Raw genomic sequence first — 22,641 nt, forward strand, 5'->3', positions numbered from 1 at the left:
AGAAAAAAACCTACCTCTTCTCTTTTTGTGTATGAAAATCCTAAAGCTTTTTGCTAAAAGGTAGAAAAATGTGGGGGAAAAGTTCCTTTTTGTACAAAAATGTATAAAAAGAAGGAATGAAACAAGGAAAAAAACCAGAGACTCGGAGTGATGTACGGACAGAGCGGGGGGGGGGGGAGGATGTCCTTAAGGGGCCCAACGCCAAAAGAAATTGAAAATAACTAGCATACTAACACTTATCAATGTTGCAAATATACAATGCTAGCCTCTGGGGCTGGCCTCCACAGCTCTTGTTGCAAGGGGGCCCAAAATTTATAGCTTTGGGTCTCATAAAACCTTAAAAGTTCTAGATTTTAAAGCTTGAATATGTGAAATATGTACTTAAAGTACCAATAACTAGCTGCATTAATTACATAAAAATGGTTTTAGGGCTTTCGAATTGGATTTAGCCAGGAATTATTCAAGTATCAACATAGTGGTACGGATATACATGTTATTCCCAGTTAAACGCCATGTCTCCCATTTTGGGACCATATCATATCGCATAACCTGATAAATATTTTTTCAAAATTTCAGCTATATATGATTAGAGATGTGTATTGAACAGCAAAACAAATGAAAACTTAAATATTTTCAATGTGGTTCATATAGCGGCACTTAATGGGTTAACATTAAAACAATTTAAAATAATGTTTCAACAAAACTGAAACTAAGACTAACTAGAAAAATATACCAAAAAATATAAAATGTGTTTGATGCAGAGAATCGCAATTGAATATGAATCAGCTTGAAATGTTCTAAGTCTCATTTTTATTATTCAAATTTGTAGTTCAATACAAGTCTGACATTTTTTTTTCACTTCCCAACCACACATTATTCTCTCCCCCCCCCCCCCCTTCTTAACATTTCTGCATGGGTACAAATGGACTCAGGCAAAATTTTCTAAAGACAGTGAAATTTTCATAAACTATGAAGAAGCTCGACCCCCCCCCCCCTCCGTAAAAACTCTGCAAGTATGCATATAAAAATCATTGAAAAAAAAAAAATTTTAGAAAATTTTTTTTTAAATAATTTTTCAGTTTAAAAATGTGTTGGTCAACCCAAAATTTTCCAAAACAACAGCCCAAAATGTTTGGAATTTTCAGAAATTTTGGAACCATTCGGATTTTTACAAACACCCCTGAATACCTGTTATTCTGATTGCATAGTCAAATTGATATTCTTCTTAGTCAAAAGTTAACTAAAAGAAAATAATTTGTTATTATGACTGTTGTTTAATAATTTAAATGAAAGGTAGTGAGTTATTTTAATGTTATTAAAGCTATGCTTCTTATGTTCTGCATTCAAAGTATTAAATAAAAGAACACTTTACTAAAACAGTACAAACTTAACGTTTAGATTACTGCTTCAATAAAGCATTGAATAACTGTAGTTTAATGGCATTAATATTATCACATTAGAGATTACTAAAAATAAAGCTAGCTACAGTCGATCCTCACAAATAAAGAACATATATTTTTGCCAGGATGATTTTTACCAGTTTTTTCCACCTTTGGCACAAACATGCCAACAAGTACACTAAAATCAGATACTAAAAATGTTCAGTACAATTAAACATAATAATCCTGTATGTATGTTACATCAAAGAAACATAAAGTAAGCTTTAAATGCAGTGTTTTCAACAAGTAGTAGCTGAATGGTAATAATATTGAGCATTTTGAATTTAAAAAGAACAAAATATTTTTGCTTTTTTCAAGGAAAACTCTTAAGTTTTGGGCCTACCGATATTAGGGGTCCCACACTATATCTTTAAAATTAATATCAAACTTTCTACTACATTTTAATCACAGTAAATATCAACAAATCAGAAAAAGACAGTACTCACCAAATAAAGCACGAATGTATGAAGACCTGTCCCAAGGCCTACAGATGATAAAACACCTAAACCTATCCAATAAATCCATCTAAATGTAACATTTTCTATTCTGTGAATGTATTCTTGATGAGGACCTTCTAAATTGTACAAGAAGATGCTAATGGCAATGACTAGGAGAGTAGTTAAAACGATTAGATGATGCCTAAGGAACCTATAAACAGTTTTTGAAAAAAATGAAAATCAGGTATTATTTCATGCAATATAGGTACACAAACGTTATTTGATTCAAGTTACGAAGATTAGATTTAGGAACATTTGTCACACAACTAATATTGTGGTGTATCAACATCAACACTTGGATTGATCATATCAGAGATTTTCTGGAGACCTGGAGAATGCTCATTCTTAAATTTGTACAACACAAACCTCTACAAATGTAATTGCTATAAGAATCTCTCAAATGTACTTCAATTATTTAAAAAATTTTTATCAACAGTCCACAAATTAAATTTGTAGGCTGCATACTTAGAACAGAGAGCGAGAAGGTTATAAAATAATATAATTTCAATCTGTTTAATTACTTTAAAAAGCAAGGCACATCATTTTAAAGTTTGTCCTTTGGTTTTCATCTAACTCTTGGCATAGGATTTTAAAAAAGATTTTACAGATTTTTTTAAAAAAATGAAATTCTGAAACTGCTGTACAGTTCGGGCCGGCGAGAGGCCATGTCAGCCAAATCGAAAACTAGTGACCCGGCTAGGGATCGGAGTAGCATAAGTTTTATAAGGACCAAAACCAACCAGAGGACCACCTTGGCTCTCGGCAACCCTGTATACTGCAACAGTTTATTCTGACCAATTTGTTGGATTCCAAGGCTATTTAGTAGTTCCAATTTACCTGATGGTCTTATAAAGATTTTGAAGTTTAAAACTGACATATGTAAAATTTTTGCAGTCGCCCTTGGACAACATTTCTGTTTAAAATAAAAGGTTTTTCAAAATTATTTCTGTTGTGTGTAATTTAATTTAGAGATAAGAATTAAAACATTTTTAATATTAAATATAATTCTGGACTTTGATCCACTACCTGTGTAAGTAAAATTACTCCCTTGTTACACTCTCCTGAGACATTTTCTACATCAGGACAACGAAAGTGTAAAATAATTAAACTATAATAGTTAAAATGAGTTCCATTTATAATATTTCATTAACCTCCTCATAAAAACTCAGTACTATGCATAAAAATAAAAAAAGGATTTTTTAAATATATTTGATTTGATTAAAAAACGTCAGGTTTTTGGAGAATCACAAAGCTACATAAAATTAACCTTGATGATCATTAAAGGGGGTTGAACTTTTAAATCCCAAACCTAGAGTATGTACGGCCCTGGTTTTGAACAATAATATAGAAACATATATACTAAGTTGTTGAGATTTGCATCTTATATAAGGAACCTCTTTCTTAGAAAAGAAGTGTAATTGCTGGTTAGGATTAAAATATTTTAGAATGCAGTCGAACGTCGTTACCACGACACCTTTGGGACTGTCAACAAAGTGTCGTCATAGCCGGAGCGACGTCATAACCGGAATAGTTTAAAAATTCATTATTAAACATTAGTTAACAGTAAAATTAGATTTAATGAATAAATTAAAGTGTTTATGCTTTTAAATAGATTCAACTAATGTAAATTTGAGTTATTCGTGAATATAACAAAAATTCTTTTGAGAAAACTTCACTTGTTTTTATTTATTTATTTATTTATTTTTTGAATTCTATAATACTTGCTAAACTTTCGAATAACATTTTCAACACTCCTCCTTTCCACAAAATTATCAGCAAGAAAGAAACCAATTCAAGACTCTTCACTTTTGTTCGCAATTTGATTAGATTTTCACTGCCTAGCCCCACCTTTCGGTGAAAAAACCCTTTCTAATTCTTTTATCTACTTTAGATTAGTGTGTTCCTTTTCATCAAAAGCTTTTTCCTACAAAGTTTGTCTGAAGCAAATTCGCCTCACAGTTCGGAATTGCTCTGAATTTCCCCGTAGGCGCTAATGTTAAGTTTTTTGAACTGTTCAAAATTGAACAAAAAATAGTTCAAATCAAAAAGTGAAACATGGGAATGAGGTGTCCTCGCCGAGATCTTTTGAACAAAAAAAAGTTTGTTCGAATCGGACTATTCATTCAAAAGTTATAAGGGGGGGACAGACAGACCGACAGACATTTTCCCCCATCTCAATACCCTACTTTCCAATTTTTAATATTTATTTAATTATTTTATTTATTTTTGAATTTTTTTTGTTTTTTGCGATATGTTTAAGATGCATTAAGCCTTCTTTCATGCTTTTTTCTTCTTTTTCTGACTTTTACTGGGAAAGTAGGCTAAAAAATGAATTGAATTTAAATGCCCCCTTGTTTAAAATGTATTTCCACTGTCAATTCCAACCAGTTACATAATATTAAAAAATTGAAAGGAACTGCACTAAGAAAAAAGCATGCATAAAATGTATCAGTTATTACATTTTTGAATACTTACTTGGTTCCATATTCATAAAAAACTATAAATAGTTCTTTTATAAAATACTGAAGAACAGTAAACGGTCTCTTCCATAAGACCAAACTTTGACGATCTTCACGATTTGCTATCCACTGTTTCGTTTGACTAGAAAGTGAATTGGGATCATACTGCATGGAATAAGCATTATCTATGCCACCATTAGTTGTTAAATTTTCATATGATTTTCTGGATTTCACTGTCATGTCTGAAGTATCCGACATTTTCAATTTATCAAACTTTTCTAGGCGTTTTACCTGGAAAAAGTATTAAAAATTATTTTTGAGAATTGCTAAAACAATATATAATAAAATATTTTGTCAGTTTGACATAACATTAATCGAAAACTAATTTGACATGACTAGAGCCAAAGTTATATGCACTTGAAACAAATTAAAATAGGCACTAAAAATACCTGAACTCACTAAAAATTTGATTTTTTTTCTTTTAAATATGCAGAAAAGATAATTTGTCACATTTGGTTAAAAAAGAGATCAGCCTTTCTAATTTTGTGTTCAACTATTAAGGTGATGGAGGAGTATTAAATTAAAACAACTTATTCCATTACTTTTTATTGCAATGAATCTCAATATATTTATGAAGAATTTTTATTTCAATGCCAGATGTATGAAAAGCAAACTGGGGCCCTTGCCACGGGCAGTAACTTCACCCTATTTCTGTAGGGTTTCTTCAATAAAGTGCAAAATTAAATCTGAAGGTAGATGGGCAAGGAAGGCAGTTGAAGTTTTTGCCCCACCTCGGAAAAAAATCAAAGATTCTTCAATTTTATTTATTTCTTATTTGCAGTATTAGACACACACTGTGTTTTGTTATTTAACATCACTTGTAAAGCAGAAAACATCTCTTCCACTTCTACTGTGTGGAATCATATGACATTAGCTCGTATCAGGATTTGTAGACCTCTTACAATTCAAGATGCTTGCTTATTTTTTTTTCTAAAATATTTTTTAATTCAAAGGAGCTAATATCAATGCATAAAAGTTTGGATCTCATCAAGCATCTACTTTCCTGATTCACTGCAAGCACCACATACTGATTTGCAATGGGATTTTGATCCAATTAATGCAAAAAAAAAAAAAAAAATGACAGCGAGTCGGCAGTTTTGAAAGAATAGTTTGTACAGGGCCGAATTTAAGGGAGGGCAGGCGGGGTTACTGCCCTGGGGCCTCCACAACAAAGGGGCCCCCACAATGAAAAATTTTAACAAAATATCTTAACTTTCACAGGTCGAAAATATAGGATATAAACATATATATCAAAATATTCGAATATCTATCAAAGTATCGGATATTTTCGAAAATATGATGATCTTTTCAGATCCTGATTAGGGGACTCCACTCCTTAGTTGCCCCAGGGCCTCCACACTTCCAAATCCAACTGAGTCTGCAGAAGATGTTCACTTTTAAAATGCTGGTAATTTTATCTTAACTAATACCCTTTTCATTAGATAAATGCAACAGAAACTTTTGAATAAATATTTCAGGGTTGTGGAGTGGAGTCCGAGAAAAATGAGACATCCTGGAACTTTAGAGCCTTCAACTCAGACTAAGCAGCTCTGAGATATTCACCTGCATTTAGTAATGTTTTCACTTTAGTAATTGTTTTAATCTACAATGTTTATTAAAAAAAGTAGGACCGAAGTTTTTCATTTTAAAACCTACACAACTTGTGCTAGGCATTTTATACAAATACAAATGTGACGACCAGCAACAGGCACTAGGCCCAGCTAGGCTGGTCCTAGTCAATTAATTAGTCCCCAATGAAGATCAATGGCCCTCTTAAAGCTATCCACTCCCTTGCTCATTACCGCCTCTTCCGGTAAGCTATTCCAAGTGCCCACGACCCTGCTAAAGTAGTAGTTTTTCCTGATTTCCAAGTTAGCCTGAGATTTAAATAGCTTAAAACAATGACCCCTTGTCCTGCTTTCCCCGCAAAAATTTAATCCATTTACATCTTTCATTTTGATAAATTTAAATAACTGAATCATGTCCCCTCTGACTCTCCTTTGCTCCAGGCTATACATGTTAAGCCTATTAAGTCTGGTATCATAATCTAAATCTGAGAGTCCCCTTACTAATTTAGTTACCCTTCTTTGAACCCTTTCCAATACAAAAATATCTTTCTTCAGATAAGGCGACCAAAACTGAACAGCATACTCCAAATGAGGTCTTACTAAACTCCTATATAAAGGCAGAAGAACTTTCTTAGATTTGTTTGAAATAGACCTATTGATGAACCCAAGCATTTTGTTGGCTTTGTTACTAGCAATACTGCACTGTTGACTAAACTTGAAGTCCTGATTTATAAAGACACCCAGATCCATAACATTTTCTGCTTGATTTATGACTGAACCCTGTAAACGATATCTCATACGCTTATTTCCAAGACCTAAGTGTAGCACTTGACATTTCCCTACATTAACTGCCATACCCCATTTATCTGCCCACTTAGTAATATGATCTAAATCCTCTTGCAGCTGTTTTACTTGTTCTTCATTTTCGACAATCCCCATAACTTTTACATCGTCAGCAAAACAATTCATGCTTCCAGAAATATTTTCATTGATGTCATTCATAAATATAATAAACAAAAGAGGCCCTAAAACTGATCCCTGAGGAACCCCACTTAAAACATCACTCCAATTAGAATGATTTCCTCTCACAACTACTCTTTGCTTCCTACCAGTAAGCCAATTTCTAACCCAAAGTAAAGTTTTTCCTCCTATTCCAATGTCAGCTAACTTGCTGAGAAGAGCAATATGCGGTACCTTGTCAAAAGCTTTTTGAAAATCAATATAAACAACATCCACACATTTTTTGTTATCTAAAGCTGAGGTAACCTTGTCGTAGAAATGCAATAAATTAGTAGTACAGGATTTACCTTTCCTGAAACCATACTGCAAACTAGTCAACAGACTATTAGTCTCTAAGAACATCATGATCTTAATTTTGATCAAAGTTTCGAAAATCTTACAAATCACCGAAGTCAAACTTACAGGTCTATAATTCCCAGCAATACCTTTAGACCCCTTCTTGAAGAGTGGCGTTATGTTAGCCAGCTTCCAGTCCTCTGGCACCGTCCCCGAGTTATAAGAAGCATTGAAAATATTCAAAATAACATCCACTAATTCCTCTGCACATTCAACTAAAATTTTTGGATAAATATTATCTGGTCCCGGAGCTTTAGTTGCTTTAATCTTTTTCAAATGAAATAAAACCTCCTCCCTGGAAAATACAAAATCCTCAAGCTGTATAATAGCTTGTGTCTTGTTAGTGTCAACTGTTGAGATACAGTTATCGTTAAACACACTGGAAAAAAAGTTATTTAGAACATTTGCAATATCCCTATCGTTTTGGATTAAATTTCCATGCTCATCCACCAAAGGCCCAATTTGACTGTTTCGAGCTTTCCCAGAATTAGCGTAAGCAAAAAACCTCTTAGGGTTCCCATCAATGTCATCTGCCAGCCTTTGCTCCAATTCCCTTTTCTGAATCCGTACCAAATACTTAAAATTTCGCCTTGCCTTACCATACTGGAGCCTCTCCGCACTCTGACCAGTTTCTTTAAACTTACGAAAAGTGGCTTGCTTATAAGTGATGCTTAGATTCAAACTCTTATTTCTAACACTAGTAAACACTGCACCTTTGTTTGCATGCATAGTGAAGACTTACATAATAGATTTGCACCTGATAAATTATCAGCTGCAGAGGACAGTAAGTTTCAGATCACTACCGTGATTCTTATTTCAACACAAAGAGAAAATTTTTGAAAAAATATCTAAACTATCACTTCACATTTATAGATATGTCATTAAAAAAAATAAATATGATGCTTGGCTGGAAATTTTACCATCGGAACATAAAAGCTTATTATAGCACAAATACATGCAAATCATTAATGTTCCATACAGAAATGGTCGCAAACAACAAGTGATACACATAGTACAGGATACCAAAATATTTGAGTTTCTAAAAGCAATTTCCCTAAATTGACAACAAACTAAAAAAATAATAATGCTTTTATCTTAATAATGAAAAAATGTAGTTACGGGAACTTTGGGAGAGTAATAAAAATATCTCCATGAATAATGAAAATATTTTAATTCTTTCGATGCATCATTAAACATATGTAAAACATGAGAGCTATGCATACGTTTCATTTCTTTTGGAAAGCTTCAGACATTGCATCAAACAGAACATATAAACAAAAGCATTTCGAACGGTTGAAAATTGGAAATCTGTTCATTGAAGTTATACAGTCAGCAATCATGAAAATAAAGTACTCAAATGAGTAAAACAAATGTTCATGTCAATTGGAACGAATGAAAGATATTACCAAAAAATATACTCACAAAAAAATAATTTAACGTCAAAAACTACACGCAACATTCGCGGAGAAAGCTACATTAATGACTAAGTAATTTCTGAACTAAAATAAGATGGGTATAATCAACAAATCGAACATCCATCCGGTTCCACCACAAAGTTTGACACGGCCATAATCTGAAGAAAATTGGATTTCCTGTTTGACCAGAACTCTCGCAGCACTACTCCGCCAAATCGCCATGGAGCGCTCGCTACGCCGCCCTGCCGGCGACAATCGCACTGACACGTCACCTGACGTGACGTCAGAACAAGGTCAGCTGATAACATTTTACGGCGCACACGGAGAACGTACGATTAAAAGGCTTTTTATTGCTTCATTATGCAAAGAAAAATAATGATTTCCTTTTAATGCAAAGAAAAATATTAGAACATGTGTCTCATAACTGACACTGTTATTGATTTCTTTCAAATTCAAAGCTTTCAACAAATAATGCGAGTGTGCATACACGATTCATAAAAAATGTTATTGTAGTGATTGATGACAGTTGTTTGCGCGCGATTTTTAAAGGCCAAAACGAGCATAACTGATGGCTATCGGTATTAAAGAGCCAATGGGGTTTCGTATAAATTATCAACCGTGAATGAAATTTTGTTTCAAAGAGAAACAGAAAAAAATATATAATCCGACTGCAAGTTTTGTACGAACAAAAGGGGCTATCGAAAATCGGGCCCAGTATTTTGAGGGTTAGGAAGGGCAATTGCCCCCTCCCCCAGCTAAGGAAAATAAATGTGATACTTGTGGGCATGAATTTTTGTGTTTAAGGCATTGAATAGAAACAAGGTGCACTCCCCCCTTTCCACCCACTCACTCAAAACATTTTGAAATTACTTTTTTTTTTTTTTTTTAATTACTCATTGCGGGCTGAAACGAATTGCAAAATGCAAAGAAACAAATTTTACCGAAGATCAAAATGTACATAGTATTTAAAATTTTAGAAATATTTCATGAATATTTTTAACAGGGTTGGTATAAAAACCGTTTTTTTTTTTTGTTTTTTTTTCTCCAGGTTTAAACCAGGTTTTTTTTATTTAAACCAGGTTTATTTGGTTTTTATTACTATTTGTAAGAAAAACAATTTTATTTTAGGGAAATTATGAAGATTTTATGAATTAATTGTTAAGGAATGTTTAACATTCATATTTAGTATCTAATTTCTCCGTTATTAATTAAATAATTAAGAGTAAAATTTTTAATTTCATTTCCTCATACTTAGAGTTTTCTATTAATAAAACTACAGTACGTAAATGGGTCTTGTTATAAATAATCAAAGAAATAATTTACTATGATAGTTCAGGCATTATTAATTACAAATAACCAAGAATAAATTCTTGCAAATTAATATCCTCATAATCATAGCTATCTACTATAAATAAAAAAGTAAAAGTAAAATCACGCATTCTTAAGCATGGGAAAGTATTTTTCACAATCTACAAATAATTCATAAGTCTGATGTACATTATACAACTTTAAAAATCAAAAGATCAATGCATATTTTGTCTAAAAATGTTTGAAAAAGTTACAAATCATGTAATTTATTTACCTAATGTATCAATGACAACAATTATAGAAACAGGACAAGTAGGTTTTAAGAAAATCATTATGTTTTCTATTGTAGACATTATTTCTCGTGGTTTAATGCATTTAGAAATTCTTTCTTTTTTCATCAAAGAAATAAAAAAAAATCATTTTAATTGATAGCCCCAGTATAAACTTGAATGAAAATGCTCTTTTAACATATTTTAATAATGAGACACATTTTAATAATGTCATAAAAAATAATGTTTATTGATTCTTCCACCATTCATACCTGAGGATACAAAGTTCTTTGAAAGGTGAAAATTTGGTATTATTTTTTTAAGAGCACAGAGTTATATGAATGTTTTCTGTTTTCATAATTGTATACAAGGCCGTATCCAGAGGGGGGCCTGACGGCCCCCCCCCCCGAAACCCGCAATGTTTTGTACCTTAAAACAGAAGAAGCTTTTTTTTTTCTTTTTTTTAAATTCCTATTGTCAGAAAAGGAAAATAACAATTTTTTTTTAAATTCTTAATTTTGCTACTACATTCAAAATTTATAATATTTTGAAGAAATACAGAAAAAGCAGTTCTTGTTCTCATTAGCTGCAAGGCACACTTAAAATTTAGACCTTTAATTAGGACTTCCTGCTCTCTTTCCCAATTCAATTCAGGGCAGTCCAGGGTCAAGGCAGGCCCTTTGTCAGTTCGGTAGACTTTTCAAGTCTACTTCTGTGCACTTCCTCCTCCAGAGGCGCGCACAGAAATTTTGGGGCTGTCACAAATGCTTTTTTTTTTTGGACCCCCTCCATATTGTTTACCTATATTTTCAACCCTAGGTTTAAAAATATTGGGCCCCATTTAAGCTCGGCCCGGGCCAACAGGTGTCCCTTCTCCCCTCTGTGCACGACCCTGCCCTCCTCCCCCTAAAACTCTTATAAAACATACACTGTACTGATTTCGAGCCGGGGACTCCCCAAAGGCTGGGCCCTTAGTTTCCGATTAGGCGAGTATCTTGTTACCAAGATGTGCCAAATTCAGCTCCTTGATACATCCTGAGTAAAAAATGCAAAAATCACGATTCTCGCGTTTCTGTAGCATAATTTTCAAGATCATTTTTGTGACTGATACGTTTCTTGTCTTGCATTTATTTAATGCCGAATTCAGTATCATGGAAGTTCTTTTGTTATTGCTTGTTTTTTTCCCTCACTTCTACTGCATACTGTTAATGACTTAAAGTATGAGAAAAAAATAACACTTACTCTACTCTCTTTCATTTTCTGCACTACTTGTGATTGAAAAAAAAATGTTTGTTTCGAGAAATATTTCGTTGCATTTATTTTTTACTTAAAACGGGTGTGTCTTACAAAGTTATAATCGTTTTGTAAGACTGTGCAATCAACTTCTGAAAAGTGTAAATAAAAAGCTTCAAATAATTTCAACTGTTCGAGAGTCTTTGAAAATTATTTAAGTTTTTGAAATTCCTTGAAAAGTTCTTCAATTTTGTATTTTATCAAGAAAATAAAGTATGAATTGTCCAATTGGCCAGAATATTACTCGTCCGTTCTTGTTTTCTGAATGTCTACACCATTTCTTTTAAACTGTTTTGTACATTTTTCATACTGTAGGGCAGTTAAGGGAAAAAAAATGGGGGGTAGGGGGAGTGATCAAAAATAAACTTCACTAAAAGCCAATACGAGCAGATGGCGGGGTGCTTCTCTTTTCTCCTCTCTCGTTTTTCCTTTCTGTCCATTAAGTTCCATGATTTGTCGAGCAAGCAATTTTTATTTTGTGTGATCTTGATTTGCAAAAGAATGTATAACTTTTAAAAGACTTTGTTTGTCTATTTTTTTTCATATTTTTGTTGTCTCAATTACCTAATATAAGGCCTCAAAATACAGAATTTTCTACATCCGACTTAAAGGGACACTCTCCTGTTATCCTTACCACTACAAGGTGAATAAGAAAAATAATAAGAAATTAAAATAACAACGGTCCAATCATTAAAAATCGAGACAAAAAGTCTTCTATGTTAACATTTTTATGCGTTTGGAGTGTCTATATATACTATATGTGTGTGTGTGTGTTAGGGCAATGTGCTAATCCGGGCCCCTCCCGAAAAAAATTTCTGGATACTGCCTTGATTGTACACATTTTCTTTTCTTGCTTTGACTGCATTGTATAACTGGGATACAACAAGTGTGCAGGTATAAGCGCAATTTTATGCCTACTCTAAGTGTTTTGAACTTTTATTGTTTTTTTTTCTTCTTGTCATTTAAATATTCTAGTGTTAGATATTTTTGCACTTTACATCGCTTCAATGGTACATTACATATTCTATCTCAATAAACTTTAAGTTATTAAGCAAATTAGGTAGTACATGAAGTTTTGGTTGAAATATGGTTTTTGAACAGTCGACTCCCGCTACAACGCGATCCGACTTACGCGAAATGGCTATAACGCGAGTTTTTCAGGAGCCACGAATTTTAGAGCTAAAGCGAATTTCTCGTTCTCAACACGAAAATATTTGAAAGAAATCGTGATGCTAAGTTTCGGCTTTGTTATTGACTACTAAACATTGACTTCGTGAATGTACTGTCATCCTTTCAGCATCACTGACTGCGCAAGTTCCCACACACAAAACAATAAACATAGCTTTATTATATAGTGTCATTTATTTATTCTAAATATGAAAAGGGATAAAATATTGTGGCACCTAAGCACGCTGTTTCATCTAAAGTTTGAAGATGGAATAAACAAAAAGCGAAACAGCGAAAGTTTGTGGCAATTTAAGAAAAGGTAAAGATTCTTTATATGCTTGAACAACTAGAATGTGAGTCAATGGTAGCACGACAATTAGGTATGAGTGAATCTTTTATACGTATAATTAAAAGTCGATAGAAAGGCAATCTTCATATTAAATCCTTAGTTTTAATATGAAGCTCGCAGAGAAGTGTTTAAGCAAAATGTAATCAATATGAAATTGGAATCTGTTCTTGTATTGCAGATTATAGAAACCCTGAAAGAGGGGTGTTATCATACATAGATGTAAACCTTATAAAAGTAAATGCAAAGCTACTGTATTTAAAAATATTTTAGAATGACAATCAGATTGCGCACCATAAATCATCTATCAATTTATTGTATCTACTGTATGGGCAGTTCTCAAAAGGTGGGAGCAAACACAGACCTCAACTTTGAAGCTTCAACACCAAATAACTTTCATTTTAATTAACTCAAAAATTTTTGAGTTAAATTATAATACTGTATAGAGACAAGAATTGACATAAATTATGGAAAAAATGCTCTTTAAATGCCCTTAAAAAATATTTTCTTTGCTAAAAGGCGCAATTTTGGACATACCAAAACGTTAACTGAGCAAATGTACCATTTTTGTTTCATTTTTATGTGTCTCTCTCTCCCATTGATCATTGATTTTGTGCATCGTAACAGTATTTTATGTTGACTAATGCAGATTTTTTAAAAATACGGTAAAAATTCAACTCTTTGTGTAAGAAACGATAATATATAGTTAGAAAACGGTCTAGAACAGTTTAAAAGGCGTTTAAAAATGTCTAAAATGATTGGGTATGTAAATAAAAAAATCACACACAACTTTTTTCCACAACGCGAAATTTTGACTTATGCGAGGAGTTTTGGAACGCATCCCTCGCGTAAGTCGGGATCCTACTGTATTTTGAAATGCAAATGACTGAAAAATAATGATACTTAAAAATTATAAAAGAGCTACTTGGTTTTGTTTTTCCATGTAATCTTAGAAAAACTTAGTTGATCTGCCTTGTATATTTATGTAACTAATAGAAAAGCTGCATGGATTTAAAAAAAAGAAGATAAATTAATAAAAATAAAAATTATTTAGCACACTTGCATTACCTTAACAATTATAAGTTTCTAAATACACTCCTGTTTGTGAAAATTGCAACACCACGCAGGACTTACGCGAGTGAGCTGAAAATTGGAGGAAATGTAAATTAGGGCATGATATGCAAATGATTAGAATTGCAGACCGGTAGCGCATGCGTATGCTGAGCAGCGCCCTCCGAACGGTGGATCGAACCGAATATAAATAGACGGCTGTTGCGAGGCGTGTATGATTATAGGTGGTTATATGCTAGAGTAAACGTTAACTGAATCTTTACTATGCCTCTTCGACGAAAGAAAGCGAAATTTGAGCAAATTTCGGAGTTTGAACGGAGCAGAATCGTCGGCCTTTGTGAAGCTGAATCGTTTTATCGTGCAGTAGCCGCTCGTGTGCAGCGTAACAGCAGCACAATCATGCGTGTTTGGAAGCAGTGGACGGAAGGGGGTCGGGCAGCTCGGAAATTCGGGAGTGGACCCCGAAATGTGACGTCAGCTCGCGATGACAGATACCTCTGGTGCGTATGGTGCTGACGGACCGCACAGCTTCTTTCAGACAATAGGGAAGTTGCAACCTATTAAATGTTCATATTTTTGATATTGTTAATTGACCCTCAAAACTAAAAAATTCACCATCGCCGAATTTTAAAACACCGTGGTTGATTTTTAATGAATTTTTAAAAATCCACGCGCAAAAGTGCGCGTTTCTGAAACGTCACGAGCCTACGTCACAGGGCGCGAATGGGCAGCCTTCCGCCGAAGATCCCTTGTTTTCGCTAGGAACATTTTGAGAGCGCTGATATTTTTATTTTTTAGAAATTCAATAATCCTTTTGAACACACTATGGAGGCTGGATTCGTTAAAGCACAATCTAAATAATCTTCCTCAAGTAACACCAATGAGATATTCGAATATTTTCGAGAGGATGAGATGTTTAATGTTCCAGAAACGCGAGGAGTTAAATGCGAGGAGAAAGCCTTTCACGTTTCGTCTTCGAAGTCGAATGTGTGACCTTCGTTTCTCCCCTATCGGAAGAGGGGATGACGTCACTTCCTATGCCATTTGACGTCACAAGAGCTTGAACTTTAAAAATTAGTTTAAAAAAAACTACTTATCGTATCGCAAAAATTTTTTCACCTATGATGTTCATACATGTTACTCTATCATATAAAAATAAAATTGAAAAATCGAAAACTTCCCTATTGGCAGCACAGTGGTCAACAGCTACAGGTGTTACATTGTGTACTTCATCAATTCGGAGACGTCTGTTGCAGCGTGGGCTGCGCGCAAGGATTCCTTTATACAGGATTCCTCTTACGCAAAACCAGCACCGCCTGCGGCTACAATGGGCCAATGTGCATAGAAGCTGGCGTGCTGATTGGCAGCAGGTCGTCTTTTCTGACGACTCCCGCTTCAATTTGTGGCACCATGATAGCCGAATTCGTGTCAGTCGCTATGCCAGTGAACGGCACATTCCGGAGTGCATCAACGAGCGCCACAGTGGACGAACACCCGGAGTTATGGTCTGAGGTGCCATAGCATATCATGGACGATCACAATTGCTACGAATTGTGAGCAATTTGAACAGTACCCGATACATAAACGAAGTTTTACAGCCCCCCAAGCTATTCCTTTCTTGCAAGGATTGCTAGGGGCTGTATTCCAGCAGGATAATGCTCGTCCACATGCCGTCAGGACAGTCATATCCTACCTTGATTCGCAGCAGGTACAGCTTCTTCCTTGACCTGCATATTCCCCGAATATGTCACCGATTGAACATGTGTGGGATTTCGTTGAGCGGCGTCTCGCTCGCATCCTCGTCCTGTTGCTTCGACAGACGAACTTTGGTTGCGCATACAAACAATATGGAATACTCTCCCACAGGCAGAAATTCAAACTTTGTTTCACCCCATGCCGAGTCGTGTAGCAGCTCTTATTGCGGCGCGTGGTGGCCACACAAAATACTAATTTCTATCTCTTTTTACTGTTTGTTTGGTTTGAAAATGTAATCATTTATTTGTACCATTACCACTCAACTGTGTATTAAATTTCATTCAACTATGATGCTTCCTTCATGGTGTTGCAAATTTTTACAAACAGGAGTTTATGTTAAATCTTTAATTCATCTATAAAGCTTTGCATCAATTAGATTTTATTCTTTGCAATAATATGTAAAATTTATGAAAACATTTGGGGTAAAACAATAAATTTAAAAAAAAAAAAATTTTGGAAAAAAAACTACATGTTTTTTATTTTTTTTAACCACTTGGTTTAAACCACGGTTTAAACTAATAGCATTTACCATTTACATAACCCTGCTAATCGGAGTCCTGTTAGTCCGGACTCCGGTTAATCCTACGATGAAAGTGTATAAACTCAATGCATGTTATACAGAAAAACAACAATTGGAAATACATTGATTTGTCAAAGTCGGGGGGATAAATATTGCCTCCTCCTGACTTTCCTAAATGACGACCACATTCGAAGTCTGTATTTCCAATGTATCATCCAAAACACGGCGGATATACGAATTCCAAACGTGACAAGAAAAATGACGATTGCGAATTCTTTTCAACTAAAAGGTGCAAGTTAATTCTATTTCGGAAACCATGCCAGGCGTTTTTGATCACATCAGCATTGATGGAATCAAAGAATTGGCGCCAGCTAGTTGATTAGAATGCAGAACTAATTTCCTTTAAAACGGCACATTAAAAAAAGAATTTTTTTTTTCTTTCTAACTAATTTAAACGACGTGCAAACAGGTCCGACATTTCAAAAATTTCCAGGGGTGGGGGGATAAGGTTGTTGCTTTTCTCCTATAAAATGTATGCAGTACATTTTATAGGAGATAAACAACAAGTACATACAAAAATGCATAGTCACATTATGTTTCTAAAACCCGGGGGGGGGGGTGATCGCCGAGGGGGCCTGTGCATAAAAGGAAAAAAAAAAAAGAAACAAAAGTCTTCGAGTTTGAGAGCAAACATTTTAGTTTTTCTCGCGAACTAAATAATTTATCTCGGCGACGCACGACTACTTGGTTGTTTACGAAATCTACTTCTATTGTCTCAATTAAATACGGCCCTAAATATTTTTAGCAAATTAGCAGGCCGTTCATTTAATGCGTTAGGAGGGAACAATTGCCACCTGACTTTGAGAAATTAATGAAGCTGGATTTATATATACGGAGGTCAGTGGCGCACACAAGAATTTTGCAAGGGGAAGGGGGGGGGGTCCAAGGTCGAAAGCCTCATTTTCTTATCATACACTCATACCGTCAATCATATTAACTTGATTTTATCGATGGTTATTACATTGCATTCATTAATAATCACCATCCTGCTTATAAGCAGTTCGTTATAGAAAAAGTGCAGAATATTTTGAAAAATCTATTAACATGAGGATTTTGTTTTTCACTTAGGAGAACTGAAATTATTGTTACCTTTGTTTGAAATACACAATACGTACAATTACATAGAATCGTAATGAATGGGGGGGGGGAGGGCAAAACCTATGGGAGGAGTTTGACCCCCCTGGATCCCGTCCCTTGTGTGCGCCACTGACGAGGGTACTTTTTATTGTTTTTTAAGAATTTGCATTAAGTACTAACTCTTCTCTACCCACCTCCCGGAAAAAATTGAAATGATGGACTAGCTACCACTGTGTTACCAGTTTCTAAATGATGTTATTTGTTTGAAACCCTGTTACGTTTATTCCAGACCGATGACCCCGAAACAAAGACGAATTGCAGTTTGTATTCAGTAAATGAGATGTTAGGTTTTGCAGTATTAAGTCTTAGCTGTATTTTGTAATAATACAAAGCGAAATGTTCGACTACAAAAAGAACAGTTTTGAATTCGAGTAATCGTGTAATGGTTTGATAAAATATAAAGACATTGGACAGACATATGTAAATAAATAATAATAATAATATTTTTTTTTAAATCTTCTTTGCCTTAAATCAATGTTTCTTAATTTCTTTGATTAGCGGAATCCTTTTTTAATGTGTACTTTTTTCGTGAAATCCTTGGTTTTCCTTAAGAAATCCCTGGTTTTCTTTCAGTAGAGTAGTTTGAATGTTATATTCTGAAAATGGTTTATTTGCAATAAAAACTAAATTTATTTCAAATTATATTTTTTGTCTTTAAAAAGTAACTCCGAAAATTAACACAAAACTTCTGAAAATAATTTTTTAATTATTTTGATGGAAAGATTTTAAGTTTAAATGTTCCTGAGATAAGTGGTACTTATTTTACTGGTCGCAGATGAACTTAATGTTGGGATATATGGAGGAATTACTGGTACCCCACTTTGCCCGTAGTTGAAAATTAAAGGTCAGTCGGTTCGCCTGTATATTTACAAATAATGGATGACGAATTTCTCGTCAATTGGCTATGTTCATTCGCTCTCCCATTCCACGTCATGATAATTTCGTAATTTACTCGTCCATCTTCTGATAATTTTGTTCCGGAAAATGTTCTTAAAATTGAAATAGAAAAAGAAAAAACTCGAATTTTCCAAAAGTCGCTTCGAGGTGCACACCCTCATGCTAGAAACTAACTTTGTGCCAAATTTCATGAAAATCGGCCGAACGGTCTGGGCGATATGCGCGTCACAGAGATCCCAGACATCCTACAGACATTAAGACATCCTCCAGACGTCCAGACAGAGAGACTTTCAGCTTTATTATTAGTCTTTACTAATAATAAAGGTGAAAGTCTCTCTGTCTGGATGTCCGGAGGATGTCTGGATCTCTGTGACGCGCATAGCGCCTAGATCGTTCGGCAGATGAAATTTGGCACATTTAGTTTGTAGCATGGGGGTGTGAACCTCGAAGCGATTTTTCGAAAATTCGATATGGTTCTTTTTTTATTCTAATTTTAAGAACAAAATTATCATAAGATGGACGAGTAAATTACGAAATTATCATAACGTGGAACCGTAGCATGGGCACAAGCCAATTGGCGAGATACAAAATTATCATAACGTGGAACCGTAACATGGGTACAAGCCAGTTGGCGAGAAAATTCACCATACATTATTTGTAAATATACAGGCGAACCATAAGACCTTTTAATTTTTCTATTACAGGCAAAGCCGTGCGGATACCACTAGTAATAAATAATAATAATAAAGAAGAAGTTGAATTTTCATGTCATGTTTACAAAATCTGTTGCGGTTACTTTGTTATTTTACTATTGCTACTTTATTTGCTGCTATTTACTCTGCTTTTCATTCGAAAAATACCGATTAAAAGCTTCATTCGAGGAACCCCAAGGTTTCCTAGGAACACAATTAAAGAAACGTTGTCTTAAACTAACACTATTATTTTATCATTGCAGTTCTAAAATTATAGCAAAAGCAATTTTTTTTTCTCGACCTGTCAGTTATTTTTACGTATCCTGTACAATAATTTAAGTGCATTTTATTTATTTCTTAATTTACGAGATCAAGCATATTTAAAAATATGTATGCTATCAAGCTTTTCATAAAAAATCATTAAACATTCAGAAGTACAAAAATATACGCAGCACATACTGGCACAGATATATAAGGTTAGGTACGTAAAGAATACAATTTCAATGCCGTTTTTTTGAAGTAACTATAAGTTAACTTCTTAGTTCATGATCATAAATAGAAAGTTTCTTTTTTATTTATTTAATTATTTATTTACATTATTATTTATTTATTTTTAAAATTGAAAAATCCTATTTTGAGACCCTGTCTGTGCAAACACAATCGGCTGCAAACAAAAATCTCAACTTTATCTTTACTAATAATAAAGCTGAAAGTCTCTCTGTCCAGATATCTGTCTGAATGTCTGTGACGCGCATAGTGCCTAGACCGTTCGGCCGATTTTCATGAAATTCGGCACAACGTTAGTTTGTAGCATGGGAGTGTGCACCTCGAAGAGATGTTTCGAAAATTCGATTTTGTTCTTTATCTATTTCAATTTTAAGAACCTTTTCCGGAGCAAAATTATCATAAGATGGACGAGTAAATTGCGAAATTATCATGACATGGAACAGTAACATGGGAGAGCGAATTAACATAGCCAATTGGCGAGGAATTCATCATCCATTATTTGTAAATATACAGGCGAACCAAAAAAGCTTTTCATTTTTCTACTGCGGGCAAAGCCGTGCGGGTATCACTAGTTAAGAAATAAATTTAAAAATAGTTTAATGTTTTTTGCTTTTTTCTGTATGATCATATCCAAATGAAAAAAAAAAAAAAAAACGTCTTTATCAATTTGAATTAGGAGCTGTCTATAACTGATTTCACATTTTTGTTCAACATTTTTGACCCCCACCACCTTGTCACGTGTACTACTTTTCATAAACAAGTTCTAATTAAAAAAAAGTGCGTGATTCACATTTATCCTCCCCCCCCCCTTTGTTACTACATATCACACTACTTTTCAAAAACATCGTCTCTCGAAAATTCCTGGGTCTGGTGTCACACTTCTTCTTACTTCCCTCCTCCCCTAGTCACAACTGTCACAATTTCACGAATCTACCCTCACCCTCAAAGCGTGATATCATTTGTGTGCAGCCCCTTATCGTACCGTTCCTTCTCTTTTTTGGTAAGTGACATTTTTCGATCAGGATTTCAGTGGCGGATTTTCTGGCTGGCGGACCCGGCATTTGGGGCCCCCCACAGAGCTTTGTAAAGTAAAATAGCTTTCATGTACATTTTTGAGTCCCCTTTGGAGACACTGGTAGTGAGCTCCTATCGCCATTGCGAGAGTCGCTACCAGGGTTGCCAGACGTCTCGGATTTCAAGGGACAGTCCCGTATTTTGAAAAATCGTCCCGCGTCCCGGGGAACTTCCATACAGAACGGCTAATGTCCCGTATTCTTGCTGATAACAATATTTTACAGAACGAGGCATTATTTTAAGGGGAAAAAATAATGGGCAATAAAAAAATCATGTGGCAACAAACGCAAAAATTATTTTCTTTTTGATTTTGTTTGTATGTTTTTATTTTGGCAGCAGACCATGAGGAATCGAATGGTTACTTCTTTGCTCATTGACTAATGTTGGAAATATATCTCTGCGCCTGCGTCGTCAATCGCAATGAAAACGATTTTTATAATTTGATAGGCGACATTTTGTGAAGTTTAATGCTTTATTGCGATTGAATTCTTAAGATTTATCATGAATAAACGTGTTACAAATCCCCCCATTCCCCCCCCCCCCTTTTCACTCCTAGATGCTAGTTCCGTATTTACTGTTCTTAATTCTGGCAGCCCTGGTTGCGGCAACGTTAATCCGCCACTGCTGGAATTCCGAAACTTTTATGTTGTAAAGAATGATCATTGATTAACTTAACCCTTTATGACCCAAATTCCTTTATATTTTGAAAAAGAGTTTGAAACTTTTTTTTTTACATTCTTTTATGCGTTAGAAACGCTTCTTCAATTTTTTAATTAAAAAATTGATGTGAGAAATAAATTTAAGATGAGATTATTAGGATATGAAAAAGTCCTAATGAGGTTGTTTCCTTCAGTTAAAAGAAGTAACTTTTAGTCACTGAAATTGATAGAGTAAGCAAAAAAAAAAAAAAAAACATAGAGCGAGGAAAAAAACTTTTATTTTCCCAACGCTTAATTTTTAATAAATTTTTTTAAATGTCCGATTTTGAAAGTAAGGCGTGGTCTTTATGACGTCACAAATTATGTACTGTGGCGTATCTGTCCAACACGTTCCCACGTTAGGATAATCAAGAAGCGAATTAAAATTGCGCTCCACGCTTGCTATCAACCATATCGTTGCCAATACACGTGAGTAAAGATGCGAATTAAATATTGTGCTCTGTGAATGGCATCAATAAATGGCATTTCATCATTTGTGATTTCCTCCGCGAAAGTGTTAACAATGAAAGCACATCGATTAAAATATTTTTTTTAACATTAAACTTAGTCAAATTATTTAAAAAATGATCAGATCCTATGTTTTTAAGCATGCTCTTTCAGAAAAAAAAATACATTCAAAATTTTAGAAATGACTCCATTACTGAAAATTTAGGAATTTTTTTAATGGGACTTTTGAGACCCTTCGGGTCATAAAGGGTTTAAATAGTGGTTCCGAACCCTTTTCTATCCGAAAGGGGCGTGCACAAAGGGGGGGGGGAGAAGGGAAACCTGTTGGCCCGGGCCCGAGCCTGAAAGGGGCCCAATATTTTTAAAACCTGGGCTGAAATATTATGGTAAACAATATGGATGGGGCCCGGAAAAATCATTTGTGACGGGCCCCAAAATTTCTGTCCACGCCTCTGCTACCCGAGGGTTGCTTTTCATATTAAAACGATTCTCACAAAGGAAGAAAACTTACAAACCAATGATTCTTGTTATCAACTACTTGATGCTTATTTTATTAGATGAATCGAATTTTCAAAAACCAATTTC

General features: G+C 34.4%; 1 protein-coding gene across 2 annotated transcripts in view; it reads right to left on the minus strand.

The window, feature by feature from the left end:
* Positions 1-22,641, minus strand: part of LOC129221537 (vacuole membrane protein 1-like) — a 45,420-nt gene that overhangs the window by 21,886 nt on the left and 893 nt on the right. The window contains exons 1-3 of one of the 2 annotated variants that reach the window (XM_054856030.1): positions 8,802-8,985; positions 4,412-4,686; positions 1,886-2,087 (exon numbers count right to left, since the gene is read on the minus strand). In XM_054856030.1, the coding sequence (XP_054712005.1) occupies positions 1,886-2,087; positions 4,412-4,653 (444 nt within the window). In that variant the 5' untranslated portion in view covers positions 4,654-4,686; positions 8,802-8,985. Of the gene's footprint in view, positions 1-1,885; positions 2,088-4,411; positions 4,687-8,801; positions 8,986-22,641 lie in introns of those variants that run through there. The other variant, XM_054856029.1, reaches the window with a different exon arrangement.

Source organism: Uloborus diversus, chromosome 4 (genome assembly GCF_026930045.1).
Source record: "Uloborus diversus isolate 005 chromosome 4, Udiv.v.3.1, whole genome shotgun sequence".
In the NCBI taxonomy this organism is placed as follows: domain Eukaryota; kingdom Metazoa; phylum Arthropoda; class Arachnida; order Araneae; family Uloboridae; genus Uloborus; species Uloborus diversus.